The 22,944-nt window shown below is 43.9% G+C and overlaps 1 protein-coding gene across 1 annotated transcript in view; it reads left to right on the top strand.

Annotated features, from left to right (window-relative positions):
* Positions 1-1,200: 1,200 nt before the first annotated feature.
* Positions 1,201-22,944, top strand: part of LOC144806343 (uncharacterized) — a 107,117-nt gene continuing 85,373 nt past the window's right edge. Inside the window, 1 exon segment of the mRNA XM_078672724.1 lies at positions 1,201-3,511. Coding sequence (XP_078528850.1) covers positions 2,108-3,511 — 1,404 coding nt within the window. The 5' untranslated portion in view covers positions 1,201-2,107.

Consider the following 22,944-nt stretch of genomic DNA (forward strand, 5'->3'; position numbering starts at 1 on the left):
ACTGTGCAGGAACAAGGGTGCAATTCCACTGTGTGGCACAACATGTGCCCCCCGGATGCAACCCCATTAGCAGAATCGTCCGGGGCCCTGTGAGGGCCCCCTTACTTGCATGTCCTTTATCCTTTTCATGGTGGGATCCCCGCCAGGAAAAGGGCAGTGGATATGCAGACCGTAATGTACTTGGCGATGTCGGCATTGGCACTGCCAACATATTCAGGGTGTTTGCAGACCGCCTCCACAGTGGGATCCTTGATCCTGGCGGGGGGGCGGTCCCACCACCACAATTATAATACGCCGATCAGTCTGCCAGGATGGTGGCATTTGGACCGCAACCCTGAGTACGGCGATCATGAGGGCCGTCGCACTCATAGAAAGACTCTTAATGAGCTGCAAGGTAAAGGCAGGAGTTGGCATTTGAGCTGATCCAGTGTGAACAGGAAAGCAGTGTGGAAAAAGGTGTCTGGAGTTACCTCTGTCATATATACTTCCTAAAGAGCTACCTTTGTTATACACTTTCTGAAGAGCTACCTTTGTTATACACTTCCAAAAGAGTTACCTTGGTTAAATACTTCCTGAAGAGTTACCTTTGATATACACTTCCTGAAGAGTTACCTTTGTTATACACTTCCTGAGGAGTTACCTTTGTTATACACTTCCTGAAGAGTTACCTTTGTTGTACACTTCCTGAAGAGTTACCTTGGTTAAATAATTCCTGAAGAGTTACCTTTGTCATGTATACTTCCTGGAGAGTTACCTTTGCTATACACTTCCTGAAGAGTTACCTTTGTTATACACTTTCTGAAGAGCTACCTTTGGTAGATACTTCCTGAAACTGAATTAACGGCAGCGCTTCCTGATTCCTCTCTTTTTCCAAAATCTGTTCTGTTAATTGAAATCTTGTCCATGTGTATCCACCCAAAACTGTACCTGTAGCACATGAGTGCTCTGTAGCTGCCCTCGCCTTAGTATTTTACTCTGGAACATTGGTAAATCACTGCCTTTTCAGAAGTAAATAAGATGTGACATGTTCAACCGCAGTTTTAATGAAATATCCATGTATGGTAAAATGTTCCTCACTAAATTTCAAATATGGTAGAGAAGAGATGTCTTATCCAGCTGGTTAAATATTGTGTATTCACATTCTATTACATTTGTATTTAGTAATATTGCATTTCTTTACAGCCAACAGAGAATAAGCCTTAAATGCACAGATTGATTATGAATAATGAAGATAACACATCAAACCTGCAAAAATTATCAAAAATAAGGAGCTCCAAAAACATCAGAGAAATCAGAGGCAGGGGACGGATCCAGGAAGACGCAGTCAAAGGCAATTCAGTGAGTGTCCGAGTCTGAGCTCTGCACCTCGACACCCCAAGACGAAGAAATGACCTCAACAAAACCAAGACAACAACACTGACAAACCACCTGCTGTATAAACAAGCGTCCAACACCAGCTTTGATCATGAGGCCGGTATGAGAGTTGGAGGAAGGTCTCGTGTCTATTTGGGATCCATAGTTTGGAACAAACTCCCTCTTCAGTTTTGAGCTATTAGCAACATGAAAATGTTTAAAAAATGTTGAAAACTTGGCTTTTTGTCCATGTTGGAAACAACCGGATTTACTTTCTTTTCTGACCTGTGCTTTGCCCCGGGACACTCTTTGGAGTAGCTGTACACATTACGAGTCACTTCATTATCATGATCTTGCTAGAGCAGTACTTCTCTATCTAAACTGACACCAGACCAGCATTCAGTGCTCTAGGTGTATTGTTAACTCTTTCAAGCCAAACCACAGGAACCAGGGAAAAGCACAACGAAGTGGAGCCTAACAACTGAAGGCTAAAGGAAAGGGGAGATCTGCTCTCTAAAGTACAGAGTATTGTCCCAATTTGCACCTATCGGAAGGAAGATTAAGCTTTACCCGCAAGCATGCAAAGCCATTATCCAATCTAAAGATGCAATCACCCACAAGGAAGCCTTACTGATATTATGAATGTGGCAGGTATTTAGTGAATCTTGTATTTTATTGTTAAATCGGAAATCAAGCTTCCAAAATATCACATATATACAGGGAAGGTGAAAATAACGCAAGTGGTTTATTAACTATGCTGACCCTTCAGGAAACACGTTCAGGAGACAAATCTGGCAATTGCACTGAATATGTCAAGAACTTTAGCCAGTTAGAAACCATAAAAGAGCATCAGCGAATACAAACAGGGGAAAAACCATACCATTGCAATGAATGTGTGAAGAGCTTCAGTCGGTTAACAAACCTCCAAACACATCAGCGAACCCACACAGGGGAAAAACCATTCAAGTGCACTGAATGTGTGAAGAGCTTTAGTCAGATGTCACACCTCCAAACACATCAGCGAACACACACAGGGGAAAAACCATACCATTGCAGTGAATGTGTGAAGAGCTTCAGTTGGTTATCACTCCTCCAAACACATCAGCAAACACACACAGGGGAAAAACCATACCATTGCAGTGAATGTGTGAAGAGCTTCAGTGGGTTAACAGACCTCCGAAGACATCATCGTACACACACTGGGGAAAAACCATACCATTGCAATGAATGTGTAAAGAGCTTCAGTCGGTTATCAAACCTCCACACACATCATAGAATACACACTGGGGAAAAACCATACCATTGCAAGGAATGTGTGCAGAGCTTCAGTTGGTTATCACTCCTCCAAACACATCAGCGAACACACACAGGGGAAAAACCATACCATTGCAGTGAATGTGTGAAGAGCTTCAGTGGGTTAACAGACCTCCGAAGACATCATCGTACACACACTGGGGAAAAACCATACCATTGCAAGGAATGTGTGAAAAGCTTCAGTCGGTTATCACTCCTCCAAACACATCAGCGAACACACACGGGGGAAAAACCTTACCATTGCACTGAATGTGTGCAGAGCTTCAGTCGGTTATCACTCCTCCAAACACATCAGCGAACACACACGGGGGAAAAACCTTACCATTGCACTGAATGTGTGAAGAGCTTCAGTCGGTTATCAAACCTCCAAAGACATCAGAGAATACACACAGGGGAAAAACCTTACCATTGCACTAAATGTGTGAAGAGCTTCAGTCAGTTATCAAACCTCCAAAGACATCAGAGAATACACACAGGGGGAAAACCATACCAGTGCAGTGAATGTGTGAAGAGCTTCAGTCAGTTAACATACCTCCGGAGACATCAGCGAATACACACAGGGGAAAACCCATACCAGTGCAGTGAATGTGTGAAGAGCTTCAGTCAGTTAACAGACCTCCGGAGACATCAGCGAATACACACAGGGGAAAAACCATACCAGTGCAGTGAATGTGTGAAGAGCTTCAGTCAGTTAACAGGCCTCCACACACATCAGAGAATACACACAGGGGAAAAACCCTACCATTGCAGTGAATGTGGCAGTAGTTTTACTTACTTTTCAGCATTAAGAAATCATCAGCGAGCTCACAAAGGGGAAACAAATCTTTTAAATGCCATGAATGCTTGAAAAGCTGTAGTCTATTATCAATCCTAAACAGGCATCAGCGAGCACACACAGAAGAAAAGCCTTCAAGTGCAATGAATGTGTGAAGAAATGTAGTCAATTGTCAAGCCTATGTAGACATCAGCTTGCACTCACTCTGTAAATACCATACAACTGTAGTGAGTGTAGAAGTACCTTTAGGAAATCTTTCGCGTTAAGGATTCATCAGTTAATGCTCACAGAGAAAAAACCTTTCAGGTGCAGTGAATGTGTGAATATCTTCTGTCAGTTATTAAACCTATGGATACATCAACTAACATACACAGAGTAAAAATGAGCATTGCAATGAATGTCAGAAGTGATTTTGTCAATTGCGAACACACCTGGGGTAAACTTTACAATTGCACTAAAAGTGTGCCAAGATTGTGTCAATTTCTGATCCTACATAGCCTCAGCAAACACACACCTTCATTTAACTCACTTAGAAATAATCCCAGATATGCAGTGAATTCAGAAAGAATTTAAGAACATTAACAATAATATTTACTCATCTGAGGACATGGACAGTAGCAGAACAGTGCCGTTATTGTGAGATAAAGGAATTACAGGAACAAGTTTATAATTATGTGGGATATTCAAATACCAGATGACTGAAGACTCGTATTAAAAGTGTCTGTTCCCAGTGATTGTTCACTTCGGTACACATAGAAAAAACAATGTGATGTAACACGAAATCCACTGGGAGACTAGCACAATGTGGAATAAAAGAAAAGAAACACTGGTGGTGTTTATTTGGCGATGAAGAGTTACAAAGAAAAACATCCAAGAGTTCCTGTTCATGCTACCTGTAAAAGTGTAGTGAAGATACGGTTCTGCCTGCACACATTGCTATATTAGCATAAGTGAGTTAGCTTCTCAACAGCATTTTGCTGCTTTTGCACATGACACTACATGTTTCTGTTTTTATAAAGACAAACTGCTTGCTTTTCCTTCACATGAGAACAGTCGTTTTTCACATCTCTAGACTCACACTGCGACCTCAAGTCTGCACAACCTGTTCAAGGTTAAAATAACAATCTATGCTGTAGATGCAGGTTGATCGACCCACGCTCTAGACACAACACAAACACAGCTGCTCATTTCTGAAACTCAGGTGCTTTTAATATTGCACGGCATGCATGAGACTAATATTTGGAAAAACCTTTCCATCGACAAAGAGCTGTGCTGATCTGGGATGTGATTCACTTCACCTGACCTTGGAGGTATGCGGTCCCCGTTATAACCTAGAGATCCTCTATTATTATAATACCTAGCTCCTAGCAAGGGGAGGGTGGTACACAAGGCGCTATAGACCTGGTTCCACTATCATTATAATATGCTTTCTCCCTTTGTATTTTATGGAATTGTAACAATGCTGATTGTATTGATTTTATGCATCTTTTTACTGATGTTACCAACGATACTGCATCTTAGAGCACGTAGTTGAAATAAACATTTTAAACTATACCTTGTCTCTGATTACTCACATTGTGGACATTTATGAGAATAAATATGAAATAGTATTCTTGATTCCCACTATTCCTGAGAGGTCCCAAAATCACTTGTTCTGGGTTGTCTAATCATTGATAGCTTCGCTTTAGTACGGAGAACGAATGAGACACTGATGCTAGTTGGATAGGGGTTCTGGGCACTGAGGTGGGTTTTAGGTACACCACAATACACTGAGGTCCTGGTTTCCTGTGCATAGTCCCCGCAACATGGCACCCAACGTCTTGATTAGTGCTTTATATGTCCACAATACCCTTACCACTGTTTCCGGTTAAAAGGGCGTGACGGATTAACCTACCTATATGAATGTGTTATAGGTTAATTCAAGCTTGAGATTTATAAAAAGGTTCACTTTTTGAATTACTACCCTTTTTGTGTTGCAATTTATAAATTGTTTTTCTTCTCTATGTCCTTATGGGTGATATTAACATAGCTCAGCCCTTTGAGCTTTTCTACTCTTGGGTTATGTTTCCTGCAATAAATGCGGATGAGGATACGTTCCATACATACATTCACACTGTGATTCCTGTGAACTATACTCCATATAGGACACAAGAGATTCAAATTTCGGCATGGCAGCATCGTATTTGGTTTAATGGCACCCTCCCCCACACCGTAACTCCGGTTCGGTTAGGTCCCTTGTCAATTCCTGGGGCCACTTGGTCAGTTTTAGCCGGGTTCACACCATATCCACGTTATCTTAATGCCCAGATTGACGATTTGTGTCAACTTTATACCTCTTTTGTTGGGGTACATAGGGCTTTAGTTCATTATGTTTCTTGCAGCGCAACAATTTGGACAGGCCGGGATGTCAATTAGTTCCGCCATGGTTAATTCTGTTAATTCGGTAATGGGCAAGAACCCCCAAACTAAGTACGATATGCCTTATTGGTTTGCTGAGAAATTTGACCAACTGGAAGCAGTGTTTTCTAATACCACTCCTGTGGAAAAACACAGGATTCTCACAATTAGTTTGCAGAAAGACTTATTGCCAGAGGTAACAGATTGTGAGAATTGGGGTAAAGTATTTGCAGCAGTATATACGAAGTTTTTCGGCACGCCGTCTATGACTGTCTTGCCCGCTGTGATCAAGCGTGTTCAGTTTGAGCACAGTCTGGAGGTGGCTGTCGAGTTGGGAATTGTAGTGTAGTTCCTATAATCCCAATAGGCTCTGCGCATTTGAATAACATATACTATAGATTAGACGTATTACTGAGGTCGACTAGGTCTCTATCGAATATATTAGACTTAATTGTGAGTGCCAGCTAGCTCAGAGGTCACTAGAAACTTTCTCGAATAAACAAGAAGGGATTCGTTTCTGACAACCGCATAAACATGACAACTTTGTTTTCCAAGAATAAGAAATGTATCTCTAGAGTCACGGAAACAATAGATAGTTATTTCACTCAGTCAATCGTGCATGCTTCGTTTCACCAGAGGTGCAGAGAAATAGAGAGACGGGCATTTTCAATAGAAAGTGTTTATTGAACAGTCTTCTGTCTCATGCAGGAGAAATTAACTGCTACAATCGTAATACTTGTTGCAAAATACAATGCGTACAATACGAAGAGTATTATAAAATAATACTGTAAAAGCATGACATGGTTTCTAAGCCATAAAATACATAGAATACATACATCAATAAATAAGGACTAAAAGTACTCAACTGGTGCTTCTAAAATACGCCTACCCCGGTGTACCTAACCTAGGTCTAGTACAAGGGAAGAAGTAAGTGAGGTGTAGCTTAGTTTCAGTATTCTTTTTTCAAGAATCTATCCTAGATTTCTCTAAGGGTCTAATCATCTCCCTACCTTGATTTTAGAATGAAGGAGGTCTGTTATCTCTCTCTCAGGACTCGATTCCCCAACAATCCGCAAGGGTAGCTTGGAAACACTGGAGCTGGATTTCTCAGCAAGAGAAAAGAGAGCGTCGCTCTCAGTGCGTCTGCTGGAGGGTCGGCTTCTTTCGACACTTGCTTCGGCAAGCTGTGTCATGTAGGTAGATAGTCGAACTGCTCCAAACCACCGTGTGTTTGCCTGGTCAAGTGTGGGCATATTTATACCTTGAAGGTGCCTAGTTTGACGTAAGGTTGATCATAATAACGTCATCAAAGACTCAGTTCTTTGAAAACTCCATGAGTTCTCGGATAAATCAATATTCAAGCAAGGGGAAGTCCCTGACTGCTGAAGGCGGGTTTTTCCAAGAAATCATAGTGGATTTTCGGAACTAGTGGAAGTAGCCATGCCGTATTTGTTCTACATAGGCTAAGTCTAAATATGGTTATGATTTCTATGCCTATATAAAGAGAGGGTGATTTATACCTATATATGGGCATGAATAGGAAAAATTACACTAGGGTCCTAAATTCATATACAACAGAATGAGGCTCGTTGGCGTGTTTGACTTAGTTGCTGATCTCATCTTTTGTAATGTAAAGGGAGATGCGGGTAACTTTCAGGTGTCGAATGCTTTGCACCTTGACCCAGACGTCGACAAACCCCGAGCGTTACAGAGAATTATTGCAGAGGCTTATAAGACCATTGTCCGCAATAGTTTGGGTGTTAAGCCTTTTGCTAAAATGGCAACTCAACCGCAGACTCAGATGGCAAAGTCTACTAAAGACGACCGTCCAAATTTTCCAAAACAGAATTGGAAGAATAAAAAACGGAGGAAGCAGCAATAGAAACAGGGGTTGCATCCGGCGTCGACGATACCAGTGTCTACTGAGTGCACTTATGATTTGTGCGACCTTGCAAGAATGAGGTCTCCTGATAGATTTCAGGTTCTTGAGCAACGTTCTCCTTGTTCTTCACAGGAAATATTGGGCATGCAAGCCGGTGGCGGAGAACACGGCAGGGGTCGGGGTGCCCCACAAGGACATGAGCAGCCCCGCCCGTCTGATGGTAAAGGCAAGCAGGACGACTTGCCACGTTAACACCCTCATTTTCAGAAAAAGAAAGTTGCTGCATTAACCGTAAGGTATGCCACAGATAGTGAGAACACAGCTTCGGAACCAGACATGGGCATTAACGCTACTCGACAGCGCAGCAGAGGTTACAATAGTGCGGCAAGCACTGCCGCCATATCTGAAGGCGACAGCAACTGACACTTTTATCACCGTGGAAACTACTGACACTATGGTGGCTCCCCCTGACAGACTATATGATATAGTTCTTTTAATAGAAGGTGACATCCAATGTGTAATAAAAGGGATTTTTTGGGAATATCTGACCTCTTTATATGACATTCTATTAGCTGAGGCAGACTGGCCCCCGCTTTTTGTTTTGGCCGCTCCGGGAGGGGAGAAGCTGACCCTCCCTACTTTCCTGCACACCGTGCCCAAGGAGCTGTCCGCAGAGCTTTGCAGAAGAGTGGGCTCTGGTGCTTGCACCTACGTTGTACCGTACTCAAGTCGAGTGGGATAAATTTTCTTCCAGACACGAGATTCCATTGCGGTCTATGCCACAGCTTGAAGAACCGGGTTTTAGAACCCAGCGGCGCCAGGGGAAACGCCCGAAGTCTCCGAGTTCTCCTGTCTTGACATACAGAGACACGGGATACTTCTTGGTGACTTCAAAGATCAAATTTATTGGCTGCAACCTGAAACAGAGATCCACGAAGTACAATGACGTATATTCGTAGGAGACTGCTCAACTTTACAAAGCTTGTCATCCCTTTTTATACAAAATATTGTGCTTTAGGCAAACATTCCTTATTTACGATCAACCAATCCCATGTGTACATGACAAAAAGCATTGCATGACAAACCCACATTTCGATGTCCAGCCCACCATCAATTACACGGGAAGGCCCAACATTCTTGCTCGAACGGGCCGGAAAGAAACCAATAATAAAAGACCACAACCCACATCATAAATAGGCCAATAAAAGAAGGAGCAGAAACAGATTAGAGGCAAGATAGAAGGGCGAGTGTATGCACCATGAACTCAGCAATGTCCTGCTCTTTGATCTCTATCTTGACCAGCTGCCGAACAAGGAACTGGCTCAACAAGGTTAGCTTCGGGCAACGGTCAGCTTTCCCAGGTCACACAAGAGTCAGCTGAAGGTGTACGTGTCCCAAGGACTCGTTCGGCCGTAGTCATCGGCCTATGTGAGGGCAACCACAAAATGGATGCCGTACACAAAATGGAACCCAAGGGTTCAGAACGGAACCCCTCATTTCATGGTGAATCCATCACTCGAACATTACGAAAACACTGGTACATATTACACTCGTCATTTTTGGTCCGTTGTGACTAAAATCGTCACAATACGACGACTTTTATTGAACGGGTTCAGAATCTCGGAACCTCAGTCCCTCCTTTTGCCCTTACATAGGCAATCACCTAAACCCACGTCAGTCTGAATCCAGGTCTATACTCATCAGATCATCAAGATGTTGCTGTAGCATCATCCTATTACTTAGCACGTCTCTTGATACAGGTCTCCTTACACACAAGGTGGCACAAATGCCACATATAGCAGGAGCACACTGTACGCACAGACAGAACAGGAAAAGAAGGACTAAGAGCATCCCAATGATCATCAGAATCTTCCATCCCCAGGTGGATAACAATCCCCAAAACCATCCCATTAATGACCAATCTCATTCGTCCACATGTATAGACTCAGAGATCTTGTGCAGTTTGGAAATGGCTTGGTACACCGTTGGTGCATTGTCTGGAATGAAAACGCAACAGCTCGAGTGGATCAATTTACATACCCCTCCTCTATCTGCAAGTATGACATCTAACGCGACTCTGTTCTGAAGAGTCATAAGGCGGTCCGACTGGAGCTCAGCAGTCAGGTTACTAAGGGCACCAGCAGTTTCAACTACGGTGGACTCAACCACTCTCGTCAATTGCCGTATGTTCCTGCTGTTAACCATAGGTCCCCAAAACGGCAGAAAGCCCTTCGAGAAATCACCTAATTCTTGTCCTGCAGTATCTTCCTTACTGAAGACACCTCTAACAATTCTCGTCTTGTGGTAATTTGTCCCAGCTGTATAAGTAGGAGGCAACAGGAACGAGACAAAACACGTGCCTGAGAAATCAGGGGGCAACCACGTGTATGCTTTATCGTAACAGACGAAATAGGTACCCGTAGCTGCTAGGAACGATGGGGAAGTCTGGGACGCAAAAACATACATCTATCCCTAACTGAGCCCTCGGACTCTTGCCATTACCTTGCAGACATAGATGACCCTGATGGGGTACAATCCAAATCGGAGAGGATCTTTTTGCTCGCTGTTTCTCACTCAGACTCGCTCCATATCCGGTTACGTTCCATCCAATATAAGCTAGTGTCTCATCTTTCGGGATAGTCTCATAGGAATCTATTCCTTTAATCATATCGACTATTCCCTTAACTAGAGCACTATTCTTTGGATTGTGTTTCACAGAATGTAGGGGGTAAACTTCACGGGCATAGATGAACATCGTTCTGTATGCCCACACAGAACAATTATAGCTGAATGGCAGGACCAGGTAAGGAATACCTTTATTAGTAGTATGAGGCATAAGGCCACACACCCAACAGTTAGTCGTGTTCACTACTAGCTGGTGTTGGTGCAAAAGCTGAACAAAGGAGTTATTAACGAATTCCAATCTCCTAATGGACTCATGTTCAGGAAAGGGATGAAAAGAATGCGAAGAAACAGTAGAAGAAGGTAAGGGTTGTGTAGTGGGTGCAAACGTCACTTGAAAAGAGAATGTAACATATCCCATTATGAACATCATTAGGCTAAGCAACATGAAAAGACACAATATTAAAAAACCTTTTCTGCTCATAATTGTACACATTTTGCTCTTGAAACTCGTTTCTTCAACAGGTCTCTCCATCTCGAAAAACTCCATCCTCTAACCACGCTGCTCGCGGCGGTTGGGTGTTCCGTGCTAAGGAATGCGCCTGTCAGCCCAGGGAACACCCTAAGACCAACCAGAACCGTCGACCTTGTGTCTTCGGCTTGCACTCCAAAGACTTGACACCACGACCCTACAGCTGAACCCGGATGGTGGTTCGAAAAACAAAAATCAACCAAAACAGTTTCTCAGATGGGAGAGCTGAATTTCAAAAATAGCAAAGAAAATGAATTTTTATTTTATTGGTCCCACAACTATTGATCGCAAATTATAACGGCCTTTCCCAGGCAATGTCTGGTCATGGAATAAAAGTTCAGGCTCGGTAGTGTCCAATCGAACTGACGGTGGCACAGCTTTTTGCAAAAGATCGTCACTTTCATGCTCAGAACCCGTCTAAATTAAACGTGCATCGCTAAAAGGCAGAAAACGAGGCACAGTCTCAGTTTCAGAGTCAGGAATGCCCTCCTGGACCCACCGGTCTTACGGCAGGGGCAAAGGGGCCCTCTTACAATGCACGCCGTATATCCAGTTCTTCTTTCCTTGCACTCGTACTGCAGATTGCGTAGACAATAGCACCAAGTAGGGGCAGGTCCAGCGGGATTGATCGTTCTTTGTTCGCTGGAAGTTCTTCACGAAGATCCAGGAGCCAGGATCGATAGAATGCCCTGAATCTTCAGAAGCCTGAGGCAATGTATCGTGAACCTGTTAGTGTAAAACACGCAATTTAGCCGTCAAATCATGCAGATAGTCAAGCAGTACAGGGTTTTCGATCTCGCTGAATTTTGTCGGCCTCGGCACTCCCCATACGTTTGCCGGGCGACCGAAAATTATTTCATAAGGACTAACTCACACTCGAGAATGTACAGTCATCCTTGTCGACAATAGTGCTAATGGCAAAGCATCAGGCCATTTAAGACCAGAGCTCGCTTGTATCTTGGCCAGTTTCAATTTGAGGGTGCCATTATATCACTCAACTAGACCAGCTGATTGCGGGTGATTTGCAGCATGGAATTTTTGGCGAATTCCCAAACCATCACACACTCTCTTCATCACTTGACCCACAAATTCACTCCCATTGTCACTCCAGACCATTCTCGGCAAACCATACCTAGGGAAAAACTCTTTAACAAGAGCTTTAGCTGTGGACAAGGCAGTATTATCTTTCAGGGGATATGCTTCAACCCATCTTGAAAAGGCGCAAACAACCACGAGTACATACTTCAGGTTGTTGCATCTCTCCATGTGGATGAAATCCAATTGCAAGACCTCAAACGGATACGTCGGAGGCGCAAAATGACCAGCTGGAGTTGGAGTTCCCTTACCAGGATTGTACATCAGACAAACCATACAATTCTTGACCACGTTCTCTGCACACTTACGGATTCCAGACTTTTTGCCATACTGGAGCCAACAACTTACAAATCCCTTTCGTACTGATATGAGCCATTCCATGCGCCATTGTAACCACTGCAAGCACGTACGCATCTGGGAACAACCATCGCTGATGTTCTGACAACTCAACCCAACAGCCATTCGAATCCAATTTACCTGTACTCTCTCTCCACACGCTCAACTCTTTCTCTGTAGCTTCATCTTGAATTGACTTCACATTTTCTATCGTATCTTCACATATTCCTCTATCCGGAACCCATCTCGCTGGACCCACAACATACATTCGACTCCTCACATCTCTTGCCGTTTCTTTCGCAACTTCGTCTGCAAACGCATTACCACGACCAACATCATCTGTAACCTTCTTATGTGCACTGCATTCACAATTGCAACTTGCAACGGCAGGGTCAGGGACTCGAGAAGCTCATTCACCAACTGACCATGCTGTATCTTCGTCCCGTGAGACATGAGGAACCCACGTTCCTTCCACAAGCGACCAAAACTCTGAGCCACACCAAACGCATACTGGCTGTCAGTGTACACAGTCACTCTTTTCCCTTTCGACAACTCACACCCTCTCGTTAATGCAATCAACTCTGCTGCCTGAGATGAATTATGTGGGATACGTGCAGCTTCTACAATCGTATGCAAAGTCGTAACGGCATATGCCGCAGTCGTATCGCCATTCGGAAGCTTGAAGCACGAACCATCCACCCATAAGGTACCATCACACTCCGCAAGAGGAGTGTCCCTAAGGTCTATTCTCGCTTTCGTTTCCTCCTCTGTCCTAAGAAAGCAATCATGCCGTTCAGAAACATCTGTCCCCACTGAAGTCGGCAACAACGTAGCTGGATTCAATGTATTGCATCTCTTTATATGCACGTGACTCGCTAAGAGTGTCAACTCATAACCTGACAATCGAGCACTAGTTAAGTGCTGTGTCTTGGTTCTGTTTAACAAGGTATCCACTGCATGTGGAACCATCACCATCAACGTATTATTCATCACCAAACCAGCAGACTGTCGAATAGAGACAGCCGCTGCCGCTGTAGCTCTTAAACAACTCGGCAACGCTCTAGCTACCGGATCCAAAGTCGACGAGAAATACGCACATGGACGTTGCCTATCGCCGAACTGCTGTGTCAAAACTGACTATGCACATCCCTCTCTCTCATGGACATAGAGTGTGAAAGGCTTACTGTAGTCGGGGGTACCCAACACAGGAGCTGAACACAACGCCTCACGTAATTCAGAAAAGCTCTTTTCCCATTCGTCACTCCAAGGAATTGGATTCGGAGTATCCTTAATAGTAAGAGCTATCGGAGGTTTCGGAAGAAGCGAAAAATTTGTGATCCACTGTCTAGAGTATGACAAAATACCCAAGAAAGCACGCACTTTTCTCTGTGTGGTTGGCACACTCATTTTCGCAATCGCTTGCATTCGTTCTGGGGTCAATCTTCTTCCTTCCTTCGATAAGAGAGGACCTAAGTAGGTCACTTCTTGCCGACAATACTGCAACTACGAAAGAGACACTTTATGATGGAAGTCAGACAAATGATGCAACAACGACAAAGTAGCTTCTTTACAAATCTCCTCAGTATCGGTAGCTACTAACAAATCGTCGACATACTGAACAAGAGCAGCGCCATCAGGTAAAACAATCGTATCAAGCTGTGTTTTCAAGGCCTGACTATAAATTGACGGACTCTCACAGTAGCCTTGAGGAGCGCGCTTGAACCGGAAGCTTCGACCTCCTAAAGAGAAGCAAAAAATATCTCTACTTTCCTCGGCAATCGGGATGCTGAAGAAAGAATTCTTCAAATCAATCACCGAAAACCAGGTAGCCGAAGCTGGAATCATGGTCAGTAAGGCAGTAATATCTGGAATAACAGGAAATTGCGGGACTACAATCTTGTTCACCTCGCGAAGATCGATCACGAACCTATATACAGGCGGTTGTGAAGAATCAGTACATTTCAAAACAGGCAGAACCGGACTGTTGCACACATTACCTCTCGTTTCTTCAATCACATCTTTCTCAATCAGGTCATAAATGATCGCTAGCAACGCTCTTTCACCTTCAGTGGAGATCCTATACAGTGGAACACGTGGCATTCGAACATTCGCCTTCAGTGTCACAACATATGGCGGAATCTCCAAAAGATTAGAGATAGTGGCCGTGCACTGCATTAAGTTCTTCTTAGTATTAAGGCGTGAGTCGTGCTCCTATGGATACTCCCCTCTCGGGAGTATTAAAATATCACAGATTAGCGCTGGCACTGACTAGTGCAAGTGTCTCCTAGGGCACTGACTACTGTGTGCTGAATTTGTCAGCAAAGATATGAGCAATAAAGTTTTCCACAAAATCTATTTTCTTTCTCAAGTCTCTTAAGTATTTTATTCATACTTGTAAAGTACTTCATTAGTAAATATAATTTTTTTCATCTGAAATTGCATATGTTCAGCATGTGTATTTTACATCCGATTTGTTTTTCAAATGAGCAAAAAATACATTCCAATGCATTTCGGCCAGGGGCCTTCATCAGGGAAATCTGTGGGACAAAGATTGTATCCATCACGATATGTTTCAATACACAGCATGGTAATAACATAACAGTTAACTAACATAATGAATTGCATACTTCTCAAGTTACAAAAAGTCCGTAATCATATTGCTAACCTCCAACTTAGTTAATCATAACCTCAATGTTACCCTTCGTTTGCGCGTTTAGGGTGTTACTGTGTGTCTGATATGTGTCTGAGTGATAACGTGAACAACTTTTAAACTAAACACGTTAGCTGATAGTGTAACCTGGATGTATCGAGGGTTGCTTCTGTGTGTGGGCTAATCGCGTCAAAAATGAAATGCGGGTAAATGCACTTAAACGCTGTAGCGTCTTACCCATGGTGATATGAGCGGCTTTAAACAAACATGACTGCTCGCGTTAACAGTTAAGCTCGCCTGGGGGTTCGGTATGCGGCACGCGCATAGCGGTAAAGCGCGTTTAAGAGTTAGTGTTCGCTTAGGTACATTTAATATGGCTAAAGTTCTTACCAGAATGCGCTGTTACAAAGGTTCGAGCCTGCACTAGGAGCCGCCGCTCTCGCCGCTTCAAAGTCGGCGTGTGACGTGTGTGGGATGGGTTGTGCTTTAAAATTGCGCGCGCTGCCATTAAAGGGCCAAGGTTAGAAAATGGTCACCACAATGAACTATGTGAATGCATGAATCTCAAAGAGCGGTCATCGAGTTAAACTGACAATTACATGCACAGCACTGTAATGATACACTTATTATATCAAAAAACCAACAAATTATAGATAACAGCTAAATTCTGTCCGTTCATTAATTCCATGTGGGCGCAGAGTCTGTAAATGGTATATCCAGTGATTTTCACGTTTTAGCAAGGCTTTTCTGTTGTCCGTCTCTTCATTTTTTTCCACTACTTCTTGTAACTTGAGAAGTATGCAATTCATTATGTTAGTTAACTGTTATGTTATTACCATGCTGTGTATTGAAACATATCGTGATGGATACAATCTTTGTCCCACAGATTTCCCTGATGAAGGCCCCTGGCCGAAATGCATTGGAATGTATTTTTTGCTCATTTGAAAAACAAATCGGATGTAAAATACACATGCTGAACATATGCAATTTCAGATGAAAAAAATTATATTTACTAATGAAGAACTTTACAAGTATGAATAAAATACTTAAGACACTTGAGAAAGAAAATAGATTTTGTGGAAAACTTTATTGCTCATATCTTTGCTGACAAATTCAGCACACAGTAGTCAGTGCCCTAGGAGACACTTGCACTAGTCAGTGCCAGCGCTAATCTGGAATCTCCAAAAGACCCACATCATTAGGACCAGTAGCCCAAAGAGTATCAGGAAGGGAAGACAATTCATCTGGGAGTCGGTCTCTCGACAAATACATCGGAGAGATCACTCTCTTACCCAATGTAAGCTGTACTCCCGAAGGAGAACACTGTAGCGTCGCATACAATCTTGTCAGCAAATCCAATCCCAACAAATTCTCACCACAACCTGTCGTCAAGATAAGGGGTGCTTCCAATTCACAAGGTCCAACAGACAGAGACAAAGGACTAGAGATTGGGTTCCTAAACAGGGCGCCAGAAAAACCTACCGAAACATTCGTTAAGCCAGACAAAGGTGCACCAGGGAGTTTAGAGTGCATAATAGAACTCTTTGCAGCACCAGTATCCAACAGAAAAGGTCTGACACACCTGATGTAATCACCTCAACGTAGGGTCCACTCTGATCTACTGGAACTGAAACAACTCCCTCTCCTTGTCCATGGCTGTCCTAGCAATCATTATCGTCCATATTCTCACCTTCGACATAGTAGTCGTCAGCATAGTACTGAGTCGTTCTACCAGACGCACCATTTTGCTGATCAAAACAATTCATCGAATTTTGTGGAGGAAAGGAACGCGCATTCTGCGGGAACACACCACGTCCCCTACCTCTAGGAGCTTGCTGAACACCTCGATCTCTCACACCAGTCACACCATTTGCGTGCTGCAACAGAACCGGGCAACTACTTTTAAAATGACCCTCTTCCTTGCAATATGCACACTGATTAGGACCTACAGGAAAACGCGGTTGAGAAGACTCAAACCTTTGCGAGTTTCTCTGAAACTGCTGAGGTTGCTGATAATCACGCTGGCTACTACGAGGCGGATACGCTTGCTGCAAAAGAACCTTCGTCTTCAACTCTTTAGTCTTTTTGTCTGCTCTGTCCTTCTCGTCCTATCCCTATTTTCGTAGTACTGTGCAGTAGCCAGTATCTGTGCTGAAGAGGTAACGGCCCAAGAACTCTCTGAATCTTTCAAATTCTTACACAACTCGGGGAGCAAATTATGCACAAACTTGTCAACAAACAACCGTTGACCACCTTCCGTGCTCATGTCTTGACCACTATGGTCGATAAACGTTTCTTCAAACCTAGTGAAGAAATCAGATACGCCTTCATCTTTCTTCTGCTTACACGCAGACAAATTATCCCATTATCTATATCGGCTAAATTCATATCACACAAGTCTGCAGTCTTTGATAATTCCTTATAGTACCCTGCAGGATTTTTACGGGGGTCAGGTAAGGTTTGCTTAAGTTTAAGAGCCAAAACTTCAGCTCGCTTCCACGGGACATGTACCCAAACAAGCTAAAAATGTGCCGGTGCAGCTAAAATACCAAGACCTACATCAGCCTGAACTGCTTCCTTCCACACCGGAGGAACCTCTCTCATTGGATATTGTCGCACCTTCCTCCTAACAGAAGGATCAGGCTCAAACAACGACTGAGATGGAGAATCGCTCCTAAACGACAACAATGTCGCAACTGCTTTTTCAACATTGGGACCCACTATTGTTCCCTTTGCAAACTCGGACTGTACACGGAACAACTCAGGCGGAGTCTGTCCCAAATCACCATCTTCCCATTCTCCACGAAGGAAAGTACACATCTTATCGAAAACATATCTCTGCTTCGGTTCTTCCCATTGACGGAAGAAGTCCATAACAGACTCTACATCATATCTTAAAGAACGAGTGACCCATTTATGTGCTAAAGGATCCAATACGTCCCGTTCTTGGGAATCAGGCAGTTGGCTACGCAATTGTTTACGGGCTGAAACAGGGGTCATACTCGATGTCCCAAAGAAAGGAGACAAAAGACTAGCAACAGTATCAGTCATTCTCTGTCGAACAGAAGGAGAAGTCGACAGAAGAACAGGAGGAAAAACAGGATGAGACAAAACAGACGCAGAGGCAGTATTAGAAGGAATATCAGAAAAAGTAGACAATACAGGAAACAAAGTCGTAGGAATTAGAGACGGAGCAGGTAGCAAAGTCGGCGGCCCTTGAGGAGGCTGCGCCAGAGGAATAGGAGCCAACTGAAGAGGAGCTGGCAGCTGTGGAATAACCGGAGGCAAAGCAACCGGAGGTTGCGGAGGTGCTGTAGCACTCTGCAAATAAGGTGGTGGCGATTTCAGCAAATGTGACATCAAAGGATCTTTCTCAAGTTCCTTCACTGCATCCTGCTGAAGAGTCGGCAAAGCTGGATAGCACTTATGAATTGCCATTTTACGTTGCCTGTGCAACTGCTCACTCGCTTGTTCCTCTTCATTATCTTTAAACTGTATAGAAGCCTGCATTATCGAGATACCCTTCTCTCTTTTATTTCTCTTCGCTAATTTAATTTCTTTCTGTTTGGCTTCCTTTCGCCATAGGCGGAAAGAGTCAACCATCGCCGGACGGGCTTTCTTCTTAAAGAGTTCAACCTCTAGATTATTTAAAATTTCCGTATCCTAACTACCATATTGGGGCCACTTTAGGACACCATCCTTCCTAGTGTAGCGGATCCACACTTCGTTATACGTGATAGGACCCACGCCATGTTTTAAATAGAGCTCATAGGTTGGAGTCCCAATCGGAGGAACCGGACACAAGTCCTCCAATCGGGAATCCCTCTTACAACCACAACAAAATATCTTTCTAAGTCTGCTAAGACCAGGCATCTTCGCTCACTAGTCTAGCTTCAAACTTCGAGGGAATATCGAATACGATAGTCTCGTGAATACACGAATCCCTTGGCTTTGGTACTTGCAAGTCCCAAATCAAAGATCCCTAGTGGATACCCAAAAAATAAGGACTGGGAGACGCTCCACTCATACTCAACTGAAGTATCGATGACGTCGCCAGAAGACCCGTCTATCGCCTCGCTTTACAAATCGTCTAAGGGCTCCAAGACAGGGCGACAGTCAGGGCAGCAGTCCTTCATAGCCATCGGAAAGCGGGGAACATCGCAGCAAAGACTTTCGGACCACGACGACATACAGGGGTCGTTGAAGTGGCTGGCCTTCCTCCAGAATTTTCACACAATGCTCCTCACGATCTTCAGGATTGGACCGGTACCGCTGAAGTCGACCTACGTTGGGCGCCAATTGAAGAACCGGGGTTTAGAACCCAGAGGCTCCAGGGGAAACGCCCGAAGTCTCCGAGTTCTCCTGTCTTGGCATGCAGAGACACGGGATACTTCTTGGTGACTTCAAAGATCAAATTTATTGGCTGCAACCACAAACAGAGGTCCACGAAGTACAATGACGTATATTCGTAGGAGACTGCTCAACTTTACAAAGCTAGTCATCCCTTTTTATACAAAATATTGTGATTTAGGCAAACATTCCTTATTTACGATCAACCAATCCCATGTGTACACGACAAAAAGCATTGCATGACAAACCCACATTTCGTTGTCCAGCCCACCATCAATTACACGGGAAGGCCCAACATTCTTGCTCGAAAGGGCTGGACAGAAAACAATAATAAAAGACCACAACCCAAATCATAAATAGGCCATAAAAGAAGGAGCAGAAACAGATTAGAGGCAAGATAGAAGGGCGAGTGTATGCACCATAAACTCAGCAATGTCCTGCTCTTTGATCTCTATCTTGACCAGCTGCCGAACAAGGAACTGGCTCAACAAGGTTAGCTTTGGGCAACGGTGCCCAGGTCACACAAGAGTCAGCTGAAGGTGTACGTGTCCCAAGGACTCGTTCGGCCGTAGTCATCGGCCTATGTGAGGGCAACCACAAAATGGCTGCCGTACACAAAATGGAACCCAAGGTTTCAGAACGGAACCCCTCATTTCATGGTGAATCCATCACTCGAACATGATGAAAACACTCGTACATATTACACTCGTCATTTTCGGTCCGCTGTTACCAAAATCGTCACAATACGACGACTTTTATGGAACGGGTTCAGAATCTCGGAACATCAAGCCACAACCCCAATATCCCATGCGGCGAGAGGCTAAATCTCTGGTTGCGGAAATCCTTGAACAATTAGAATATCAAGATGTGATTGAGATATGTGTGTCACCCATGAATAATGCTCGTTTCACTGTTACCAAACCTGATGGGTCGTACTGCCTGGTTTTGGATTATCGACATTTAAATTCACATTGTCATACATGTGCGGTACAGAACACCCACAGTTCAGCTCTCGTTGACAGTCTGGTGCGAAAAAGATTTAAGACCACACTAGACATATCGAATGTTTTTTTTAGTCATAACCTGTCCTCTGTTAGTAGTCAATGGACAGCGTTCACTTGTGGCGGCAAACAAAAACAATTTAAAAGATTGGCTATGGGCTATACAAACAGCCCAGGTGTCTTTGCCGCAGGTGTCGTCTCTTTGTTAGATTATTTACAACAAGGGGTGGTGATGGACAGAGTCTCTGAATTAAGCAGAGTACTCTCACCCAGTCAAGAGATCAGGGCTAGATCCAACACCGTTTTTTAGCTCATTGCACCATCCCAGTTTCAGAACCTGGCTGTATGCAAATTAGTCTGTCCCTGGCCCAGTGCATCATGGGAACAGGGCAGACCAGACTACAAAAGCCAATTCTTACACTGGGAAGGAAACAAGCTTCCGGGGACCGGTTTCTGCCATTTCAGGCGTCTTCGGCCCGGCTTGCTTGAATCCTGATGGTGCAATGAGCAAGGGACTCACATCTGAGTATACCCTTCCACGCTTAGGGTGGACAAAATTATTTACAACAAGGGGTGGTGATGGACAGAGTCTCTGAATTAAGCAGAGTACTCTCACCCAGTCAAGAGATCAGGGCTAGATCCAACACCGTTTTTTAGCTCATTGCACCATCCCAGTTTCAGAACCTGGCTGTATGCAAATTAGTCTGTCCCTGGCCCAGTGCATCATGGGAACAGGGCAGACCAGACTACAAAAGCCAATTCTTACACTGGGAAGGAAACAAGCTTCCGGGGACCGGTTTCTGCCATTTCAGGCGTCTTCGGCCCGGCTTGCTTGAATCCTGATGGTCTCCTTAATAATAGTAATGGGACTATGACGACTGCCTTCCTTGAAGCTAAACTGTTTCCAATGCTTGAAATGTACTGGGACATTATAACTAGACCCATGGACAGGAAACTGTTTTTTCAAATGAGGGCTGGCTCACTACCTCTTGGTAATTTAACATCTAAATGGAGAAATGGAGGTCCAGCAACTCGTCCAGTTTGTGGGGAAGGCAACGAGACGCTGGGTCATTTCTTGTTTGTTTGTCATGTATATTCGGTTCCCAGACGTGTGTGGTTGGCTCCCATGTGTAGAAATTTGGGTACTAAAAGCAGCATGGTTGCTCTACGTATTGTTAAAACTACCTCCTTAAGTTGGATTGTCATAGCGACCGCAAAGTACTTGGGGTGGGCATGGGTAACTAGGCAGAGATTGCTAGTAGGATGACTACTCTCTGCCAAGTTGATCAGTTGTGGCGGCAAGCAAAAACTATTTAAAAGATTGGCTATGGGCTATAAAAACAGCCTAGGCGTCTTTGCCGCAGGTGTCGTCTCTTTTGCTAGATGGCATTGATCCTGATGCGTACTCGTACATTGATGATATTTATCTCATGGACGACGAATTATGGCCGCATCTGTGTTGCATTGACCGCATTATAGTTATGTTTGCGGACTTCGGTTATAAATGTAACTTTGCAAAGTCAGACATTGCGGAGTACACAGTGTTGTTCCTGGGCTATGAGCAAAACAATGAAGGTAGAGGTCTCGCACCTCACTTCCTGGAGAAAAGCGCTCGTTTATGGTCTCATACAACTCTGAAAAAACTACAATCCTTGCTGGGATTTTTGAATTTCGGGTGTACTTATATTCCTGATTATGCCCAGCATATCAAACCTCTATATGCTTTGATACAAACAACTTTTAGCAAGTCATGCTGGCTGCCTGAACATTCAGCTATTCTGCAATTTTTGCAGTCTGATCTTCTTGAATCTAAGTACTTATTGACTCATGATAACCACACTAACCTGGTAATAAGAATTGTGCATGGTGCCGTGGGTTTCACGTACTTGACGTTTAATGAAGGAGACACAGTGCCTATCGCTTACAAGTCACACTTGTACACTTCGGCTGAAAAGCAATTTTCTTCTGTCGAGAAAGTCTTGACAGCTGTACAGATGCCGATTTTAAAAGAGAGAGCGCAGTCACAAGGAAAACACATGTTGGTTGTTACACCTTATCCTGCATTTGAAGCAGTGATAAAAGCCAGTGTACCAAATTCTAAAGTTTTATATCCTAATTGGATACAATGGGCAACTTCGTTGACATCTCTGGATGTCACATTTATCTTTGACCCCTCATTGCAAACTCAGGAGTTCTTACAGTATGAGTTTGTTCATCCTGCTCCTCTGTTCATGCGCACGCTTGAGGATTACCATTGTATCATTAACACTGACTGGCGATAGGATCTAAGCATTCATATTCAGTGGCCAGCGCAATCGTGGCTGGTACCATGGTGAATGGAGAATTCAAGCCCAATGTCATACACATGCAGACATTAGGTGACTGTACCGCCCAGTTGGCAGAGCTACGTGCTCTAGTGCTTGGGTTAGTGAGAATGAGGGGTAAAAGGTCCCAATCCCTTACTAGCCGTTTATTGAGCAATGGTCCCTCTTTTTTGTCAAGCTTGCCCTCGGGATGGGGCAACCCCTAACCCCCTATTATAGCAAAGTTTGAGAAAGGTGTGTCAGGGCAAGCTTTGTTTTTTATGGTCTATTATGGAAAAATTCCAATCGCACGAGATGACTCGTACCGGCATTA

The sequence above is a fragment of the Lissotriton helveticus genome (assembly GCF_964261635.1).
Source record: "Lissotriton helveticus chromosome 1_1 unlocalized genomic scaffold, aLisHel1.1 SUPER_1_unloc_65, whole genome shotgun sequence".
Taxonomy (NCBI): domain Eukaryota; kingdom Metazoa; phylum Chordata; class Amphibia; order Caudata; family Salamandridae; genus Lissotriton; species Lissotriton helveticus.